We start from the raw sequence: 9,353 nt of genomic DNA on the forward strand, positions 1-9,353 counted from the left end.
CTTAACCTCATCTGCCTTCCTGGAGCCTCAGGAGGTGGCACGTGTCCAGCATTCCTCCCAGCCTAGCACGCATCCTTTCCTCCAGATCTGACTTTCCATCTCGGCAGTGCTGGCTTGAGGGCAGGAGAGAGGCCCTCCCCAGACGTCAGGGCAGGACCATGCCTTTCAGCAAACACTTACTGAATGTTCACCGTGTGCCGGGAGCTGCCTCAGGCCCTTGAGATTCATCAAAAGGAAAAGCATAGATTTTTGCCTATTTTTTTCCAGCTGCTGTGCACGTGCACACAGGCCCTGAAGAAACTGCAATAATAACATAAGCACTATTTCGTGTTCTACTTTTTCACAGAACAATGCCTCATATGCATTTTTCCACAGTTGTATCCATGATAACCTTGAGGTGTCTACACAACAACCAAGGTAGTCAGAAACACAACTAAAATATCAAACTGAGTGGGATATAATTATTTCTTCATAATTGTCCTTTGTAATGACTGCACTCATCGGATATTTAGATTTGAAATTCCCCACTATTTTGCTATTATAGGTAATAATGCAATAAAGATCTGAGAATATATGTCCAGTTTTTCCTCTACTAAATTATTTCCTCAGGGAAAAATATGGTATAGTGGAAAGAATATAAAGGCTTTAGAGCCAGACAGATTTGGGTTCACATTCCAGCTCTGCTACTTATGAGCTGTGTGACCTTGGGCGAGTTCCTTTACTTTGCTAAATTTCAGTTTCCCTTCTGTACAAAGTCATTAATAATACTCACCCCAAGGGATGGTTGTGAGGATTATTCAATGCTGATGGGTAAAATAGTTTTGAGATAGATCTGGATTTGAATTCTGGCTCTGGTGCTTAACTTGGACAAGATACTTAACGCTTGTAAATTGTTTGCTTCTCTGTGAAATGGAAATCAAAGTGTGTACCTAATGAGGGTATTGGGGGGATTAAATATATATAACACGTTTATATATACATATATATATATAGTGCCTAGTATACAGTAAGGGATTAATAAATGTTAGCTGTTATTATTACCACAGAAATTAGTATTATTATATAAAAAGGTTAATAAACCTTGGTGTGGCCATCTTTTCCACCTTAATCTCCTAGTAATGAGAAACGACCAAGAATTGGATGACTGGGTCAAGGGTAAGGCATATCTTTATAGGTATTGTCATATTTCACCAGAAGGATTGTTTTGTCAGTGGCATTGTTCCAACTTACAATGCCACTAACAAAAGGCTGAATCTATCCATTTCACTCCAAACCTCACCAAGAGTTTCTCCTGTTATCTTTAAAGGCACAACATGGTATCTTGAGGTTACTTCAATTTTCATTTCTTTATTACTGTGAGAGTGAACATTTTCTCATATGTTTTGTTTACTGTTTGGTATCTTCTAGCACGAATGATTTATTCCTATCTTTTGCCTATGAGTTTGAATCTTGGTGTTTTTCTTAAAAATCTGAATAAACTCTTTATATATTAGAAACTTTACAATATTTAATGCACATACTTTCCCGGGAAGCTGAAGCCAGAGAGGTCTGGTAATGATGAGGGAAGATCAGGGGAAAATTCTGTGTGTTCAGGAGCATCTTTACATGTGGGGCTGTTGTCTTCTGCATGGCGAACTCAACTGCTCTCGCATCTTTAACATCCATCTGTGGACGTCTCTGGCCCTGCATGACACTATAGTTCTATATTTCTAACTATAAGATATTTCTTCTTAGTTGTCTGTAGACACCTCAAGCCTATCACAGATATAACTGAACTCATCAGTTGTCCCCTAACCAGCAAACTTTCCAAACTTCCCCATTTGGTCCCTTATTGTCCTAGCCAAGAGATCTTGAGACTGTTTCTCAATATAGTAAAAAGGCCTTCCAGAATCTTTCAGACAGGCCTGTTGTACTGTCTCCCAAATACACTCTTGAATTATAAGTAATGTGTCCTGATTTTTGATTTGGAAAATATGATGATGATACATATCAAGAAAATGAGCAGAAGAGGCAGCCGAGTTGACATGTCGTCTAAAGCCTTTTCTGCATGCCAATATCTGCTACTAAAACCGATACACGTGAGCCGGTAAGCAGACCAATCCCATGGAGACTGCTATCCAGTGATGGGTATTTAATAGTGGGATCCAGGAATTAACCAGGGGAAAAGAAAGTACTAGAAATAATTGCCTTAAGCCTTTGGTGCAAGTGTCTACTTTCTTTAAATTATTTTTATATTTTAATGGTGACATTTTTTAAATTGTTGGGGTAATTATTTTTAATAGTTAAATAGTTAACAGTATTGATTTTGTCTTAGCCTTATGGCTTTTTCTGTTGATGCTCTAGTTAGGTATGAGCACTACAAAATCAGAAGATGTGTTTTAGCCTTCCTTCCAAGGCCTAGCCCAATGGCCTTTGCCACCTATATGTAGTTCCAGTTCCCCCTAAAGTCCGCTGCTGTGGACACCATGAGCTGCTATACAGGAAACACAAGGCAAGCATCAGGCCAAACATAAAAAGTCAAAATTTCCTTGAATGAAAATTAAAGTAAATAATATTAATATTCCCAAGACTATAGTTCATGAGAAGTCACATTGATAACATCCTAAATGGAAGCTTCCTTCCCTCCTGTTATTTCCTAATTCTCCCCTCAATTTCCCCAAAATATACTGGATCACTTGAGAAGCCCCATCCTCTCCAGAGACAAGAAACACTTCCAAGAACACACACTGAGAGTAATCACAGTTTCTTAGTCCTTTTGGAATACGTGTTGAAGTCAAATTGCGTGCAATTCCAAAGTTCTCCTTCCCCAAATTGGGTGTGCCTATGTACAGTGCACATGCATATGTGTGGGTACATGCATGCGCACATGTGTGGGTGTGGATATACTGTGCTCATGAGGGCACACTTTCACACTGAAAAAACGGTGGAGCCTATTTTTCTAAAGGCAGAATATGATGGTGTGAAATACACATCCTCAAACTTCAAATATTCATTTTTCCCCACAAGAGCCATATCCAGTGGAGAAGAGCGAAGGTAGGGCTTGGGCCCAGCGTATTCTAATTGCTTCTACAAGACCAACTAAGGTTTCCCTATGTGAAGAGTATCTTTGGAGGTTTTTTATGGAGATGGGGGTGGGTAGTGGGATCTGGAAGGAGGTGGAAACCTAGAACTCACATCACCAAGAAGTTGCTCACAAACGAAATGTGTTTCTAAATTCCAATCAGTGCCACACTTTTTGGTCTGAGAGTGATGCCCTGAATTCCCGTCCACAGTCAACTGGAGAAGGCCTTGGATGGGTCTATTCCAGCACTGGTGAGCAAGTCCCTTTAATTCATTCCAAGACGTATCCCACATTTCCCCAGCAGAAAAACTGGTTAATTTACATCCAGGCACAATAATTATCTCTCAATTTCATTCCGTGGTAACCAATCCCTCACCTACAACGTTGCATAGTAAGGTCAAGGGCGAAATTCCGCAGCAACTTCTACCCCACAGCACCACACGCAAGGAGACCCACCCATTCTAGCCACTCCGCGTGTCCCAGTCTCAGGCCGGGTCACTCCACACAACTTGGCAAGTTCCTGGAGCTCCAGGCCTTTGGGTGAGGACCACTTCCCGGCCAGTGAAGTGCCAGTTCTCCCTGGCCTCCCTGACTGTCGGAGTGGGGCGGAGAGAGGGTCTCCGGTGCAGCGGGAGAGTGTGTTGGGCGAGGGTGGACGACCCGCAGGACCTGTGTAAGCATGTGGGTGCGCGCGGGCCAGGATTCCGCACCACACAGGGCCCCGCGCCCCATTTCAGCGGCCCGCCTGCCCCACGCCGCGACCGCGGAGGAGACACTTGAGCACTGCGCAGCGGGGCTGCGCGGCCCCCCACCGCCGCCGGGCACCCCTGCGGCCCATCGCCGCCCACGTGTCCCGGCTGGGGGCGGGGCAGCCGCACGCGCCCCACTCCGAGAGAAAAGCACCAAAAAACGCTCCAGCACGCGAGGGCAGGGGCGCTACCCACCCTGTGGGACCAGAGAACCGTCTGGGACGCCGGGTGTGGAAAGAGCACCAACCAGGCACCCCGAAGTCCTTCAGAGAGAAACTCAGCCCAGGGTTCCCCCCGCCGGGCCGCGCGCTCCGGCCGGATGCCGCGCGTCCCAGGCAGCCGACAGGTGCCCCGCGAAAGCTCCGCGCCTCCCCCCGCGCACGCCCGGGGCCTCTGCTGGACCCAGGCCCCGGGAAAAGAGAGAGGAATTGGCTCGGTACCTGATCCTGTCCTTCTCTGCCCTTTGTAGTTGCTCATTTCTTTCCAGCACCTGAAGGATCTTCCTGGCTTCTTCGTCATTTAAGAAACTGAAATCAAACCCCTGAGGAACTTTCGTCATTTTCTTTGCGTGTGAGTTACACTTAAGTTCCTTGGCGCCTCCTGTTACGATGACATTTTTCAAGCTATAGAAGACCAGTTTCAGGAACTTGATCCCATAGCCAATAAGAAATCCGCCCCTTTGAAAATCTAAAACCACAAACTTAGGGAACAGCCCACAACTACACGGCTCATTTTGACAACACCTTAATGACATATTTCTCCCAACCTATCCAACCGAGATGCAAAATAAACGGCTAAAGGGAGAGAGGGAACCAATCCCATTCCAAAGGGGCGGGCCCTTCCTCGTCCCCGCCCCTACCCCCTGTCAGCCTTAAGCTAACAATCCTACATAATTCTGCACCTAAGTGAGGCGGAGACTTAAGTGTTGGCTCCAACGTGTTTGTTTTGGTTGTTGCTGTTTGCTCTCAGAACTTGAGCTTGACTAGTAGGAGTACAGAGGAAAGAGATTCACGACTACAGTAATCCTCGTTTTCCAAGAAGAGCCCACAGGACACAGAATTGTACGTTAAGAGCTTCAGAACTGGCTGAAGGGTTACCCTATTTGAAAGACCGGAAAGGGCTGAACTCATTACACAGCCGTCTGTGGGGAGATCAGGCCCAAGGGCTGAATTTATTGTATCCTTGGAAATGAACTCTTTGCCAAGCCTCCCGTTCCTCAGACACCCCCAACCCACAGTCTCACAAAAGTCATTCTCAGACTTGGGGGGTGGAGGGGTGGGAGGGAGCAAAACCATTTATGGTATTTTAGGAGAAGACAGTCCTGAAGCAAAGGATAGTAAAAAGCACCTGTTTGTAGTTTTCTATAACATTTGATAATCTTATTAATAAACTGTTTCAGAGAAATAATACAAGTGCCACTTTCAAACACCTATTCCTCTGACTAAAGCAAAATGTAATCCTCTGAAACCACAGAAATAGCTTTTCCTAGAAAGTATTATTCCAAGATATGATGGAAATTTCTAAATATATTCATATACACTGTAAATACATTTTTTAAATTATCAAGCATTTTTCAGAAAACATGTTTATTTCTTTTGGCTTCACTTCCCACACAAAAATAACTTTGTCAGACCAACTTTCCTGCCCCATAGGCTTAATTTGGTTACTTCTTATGTAGTGGCAATGATTAGTAACATTTAAAATGTACTTCAGCATGTATCATCTCTTTTCATGACAGATAAACCCAACAAAGATTTTGTATCTGTAACAAAAACATAAAGTCAAAAATGGCTATTTATGTTTTGGCCTCTGGGTCCTCTACTCACCTTAATCATTGTTATTTAAGACATGTCTAGGCAGGTAGCCGTTCAAATAACTTTCCGTGGGTGTCTGTTTGTTATTTCTATGAAGCAGGAACCAATTCAGTTCACCAATGTTGTAGAGCACACAGAACTCCTTCATAATTAGTCTCTGTGTTAATGATGGTGGTTTAGGAGTGTGTCTTGTATATGATGTCCATTTTTCCTATTCATTGGTATGTTCGTTTACTCAGCAAACATATGGGACTTTTTAATGTGGGGTAGACTTTAATCCTGTTCTGGGTGTATCAGTGAATTTATTTCAACTAACAAATATTGATGCCTACTATATGAAGGTATTGCATACTGTGAAGACGACAGTCCTTGTCTTAAGGAAGTTTATAATACAGTGGGGGAGAAAAAGCAAATAGAAAAATGACTACATAGCAAAGAAGAACATAATAGAGGTATAAAGAAAGTTTATTAGAGCACAGAAAGAAGTCAGTTCCAGCTGAGTGGATCGGGGAGGTCAAGGTATTTGCCTTGCAACACTGAAGAGTCGGATTTCAACAGGCAGAAATGGAGGATGGTGGGAGGAAAGGTGTGAGTCTGTTCTAGGCAAGGGGAACAGTGCACTGAATAGCAGAAGTACGCTGTGGGAATCTTCTCAACAATCTCTCAACACCTCTGACTAATGACCAAAGTGAGCAAAAACTTCGAAGCTAGAAAATACAGGGGGATATTCAGGGATTGGTAAGTGATCTGTTTTGGCTAGAGTATGCATTCTAAATAGGGGTAATATTGCTCCTGAAGAGGCAAAAATTGGTTCTTGGAGGGCAGAAAATCTTATTTTTTAAATATAAAGTACAGATATACACACAGTACATAGTATATCTGTGGCATTAAAATTTCATAAGAGGGGCGATTAAGACAAAAATCCTTAGAAGGCTTCTTAGGGGGAAAACAAATGAAAAAGAGCTTGAGAAACGCTGGGCTAGCACATAGGACAAAAAAGAATAAATAAGGCTGAGACCTGGCTGTGAATGCCATGCTAAGGAATCTGGACTCCACTGTGTAAGCAGTGAGGAGTCAATACAGGTTTTGAGGATGACAATGATACAGTTGAAACTGAACGTTGGGGAGATTACTCCGATAGCATAGACAAGAAGAGTAGAGTGAGGATGGTGGCAAGGATACCATTGTGTTGGAATGCTGATGCAGGAGAAAGGGTAAAGAGGACCTGAACTAAAGCAGTGGAAGTCGGCCTAGAAAAGAGGATTAGAGTACAAAGATATTGGCTGGACTTGGTAACTCATTAGAGGGTTAAGAAAGGAGTCACAAAGATGATGCAAGGTTTCAAGAGAAGTGTCCAAAAGGAGAGTAGTCTATTTGGTGATAGGAGAAGCATAAGGTTTGTAAAAAGAGCAGTTCAGGGGGCCGGCCCAGTGGTGCAAGCAGTTAAGTGCGCGTGCTCTGCTGCAGCGGCCCAGGGTTCACCAGTTCGGATCCCAAGCGCGCACCCACGCACGGCTTGTCAAGCCATGTTGTGGTGGCATCTCATATAAAGTGGAGGAAGATGGGCATGGATGTTAGCCCAGGGCCAAGCTTCCTCAGCAAAAAGAGGAGGATTGGCATGGATGTTAGCTCAGGGCTAATCTTCCTCACAAAAGAAAAAAAAAAGAGCAGTTCAGTTTTAGATATAAGGGGTTTGAGGTACCTGCAGTTTATCCACACAGAGATACTCAACGAAAGTGAGATGTGGGAAATTCTTGAAACAGGGATGGAGAAGTAGATTTGGAAGTCATCTGCTTAAAGGTGACTGAGACTGGGTAAGACGGTCAGAGCAAAGGGTAGACAGAGAGCAGAGGCTGAGTCAGAACCTTGAATGACTGCATCCAACACCAGCCCCGAGGCATGCTCCAGACCTGGGCTGTGGCACAGTGGGGCATATGATCAAGAAATTTTTATAGTTTGAGGCTTTATATTGAGAAATTTGCAAGATATTGGGGGTTGCCTTGGAAACCATACAAGTAGTTTCTGTGGGGCTATAAACTTAGTGCTTTTAAAGTAAAGATAATTCTCAAAGGATTGTTTTATGGGCTCATTCAGCCAGCTTCCAGCAGCCATTTTCAACCTTAGTATCTGGTAACCCTGGCAACCTCCTGCCCAGCCTCCCAGCTAAAGAGATACTCATCAGTTTGGTTTTTAATACTAACAGCTGGATAGATAGCAATAATCTTTAGATATCTCCTGTAGTCTCTTGTTTTCTCCAGTCTGTTGGCCAAATTCCCAGCAGAGGGCTAGTTTTTTTTTCTTTCCTGACAGTTCACACAGTCAAGAGAAATGCTGATCACATACTTGCTTGAATGTCTGAATTTTTGTCACCTAAGGTCACCTATGCCCCCAGTAGGTCATTGTAAATCATCTCTGTAGATTGGGGATAGTTTTTTCACAGAGCAATCTTCTCTTCCAATAGCAGGCTATGAGGTGATTTTGGGTGGTAGCTTTCAGTTAAACAAGCAAATACAAGTCGACTTGAATGTAATATGTTGGTAACAGGCCTTTATTAGTAAACAAGAGATGTAAAACTCTGAGAAAGGAGTTGGCACAGGAAGTTCGCGCAGTTGCTCATTCCAGTTTCCACTATTCTAACTGTTCAGTGAATAGCTTTGCAAATCTAGATAGAAAACTCCTTTTTTGGTTCCCCCTGAGGCTTCAGTCTTGAATCCACAATTATGGAATAAAGATTGCATGAAGAACAGCAACTTAAACTCTCTAAACATCAGGGGATTTTTTGTTTGTTTTTGTTTTTCTACAAAAACAAGGGTAATACTAGAACCAATTTTGTAAGATTATTGTGAAAATTCACTGAGATGATGCACATAAAGCAATTAACAAGGTCAATGCTTAATAAATGGTACCTATTAATAGTATTATTTGCACAAAGAACAGCCTACAATTTTAAAAGTAAGATTTTCTTTGACTGCAAAAGTGTTACCTATTTTGGGGGTTTTGGAGAAAACTGAAAAATAAAATATAGGAGTCAAATAGATGGAGATCAAAATCTCAGCTTTATTACTGGTAAGTTAATGGAAGAATGTGGCTTAGTTCTGCAGCCAAAGGGGCTCACTTGTACCACCCCTTCTGAGTCTAGGCAGGGCACCAGAGGGAAATTTGGGTCTAGGGAGCAGATATTATCGGTGATAGGAAGGTGGCAGGGAGAATGCCCACCAAGTGCTCTGAGCTTTCTAATGGATTAGTCCTACTCAGTCAAAAAGCACAGATCAAGGAATTTCATACCCTTACTATCCTCCAGTCAGATAACATACTCTTCCATCCATCCTGAGAAGGAGTAAGTAAGGATCAGGCAGAGAGATTGGGAAGTTACTCCTATCACGGAAGTCCCCTCAGAAAAGAGAGAGAATGGTTGTTTCCTCTAATAATGTTCCTCAGATAAAAATGTAATAATATGAAAAAGAGGAAAAAAATGTATCAATTATCTATAATCCAACCACTAACTATTTTTATTTTTTACTTTTTTTTTTTTTTTGGTGAGGAAGATTGGCCCTGAGCTAACATCTCTGCCAGTCTTCCTCTATTTTGTATATGGGATGCCACCACAGCATGGCTTGATGAGCAGTGTGTAGGTCCAAGCCCAGGATCCGAACCCACGAAGCCTGGCTTTCGAAGCAGAGTATGCAAACTTAACCACTAAACCACCAGGCTGGCCCCTATTTTTTACAT

The 9,353-nt window shown here is 43.0% G+C and overlaps 1 protein-coding gene across 2 annotated transcripts in view; it reads right to left on the reverse strand.

Annotated features, from left to right (window-relative positions):
- Positions 1 to 4,564, reverse strand: part of EXPH5 (exophilin 5) — a 70,199-nt gene extending 65,635 nt beyond the window's left edge. For both annotated transcript variants that reach the window (XM_014785186.2, XM_004427363.3), the window contains exon 1: positions 4,251 to 4,564. In XM_014785186.2, coding sequence (XP_014640672.2) covers positions 4,251 to 4,564 — 314 coding nt within the window. The remainder of the gene's footprint in view (positions 1 to 4,250) is intronic.
- Positions 4,565 to 9,353: the final 4,789 nt, after the last annotated feature.

Source organism: Ceratotherium simum, chromosome 7 (assembly GCF_057802395.1).
Source record: "Ceratotherium simum simum isolate JZ-2026a chromosome 7, ASM5780239v1, whole genome shotgun sequence".
NCBI classification, from domain to species: Eukaryota; Metazoa; Chordata; class Mammalia; order Perissodactyla; family Rhinocerotidae; genus Ceratotherium; species Ceratotherium simum.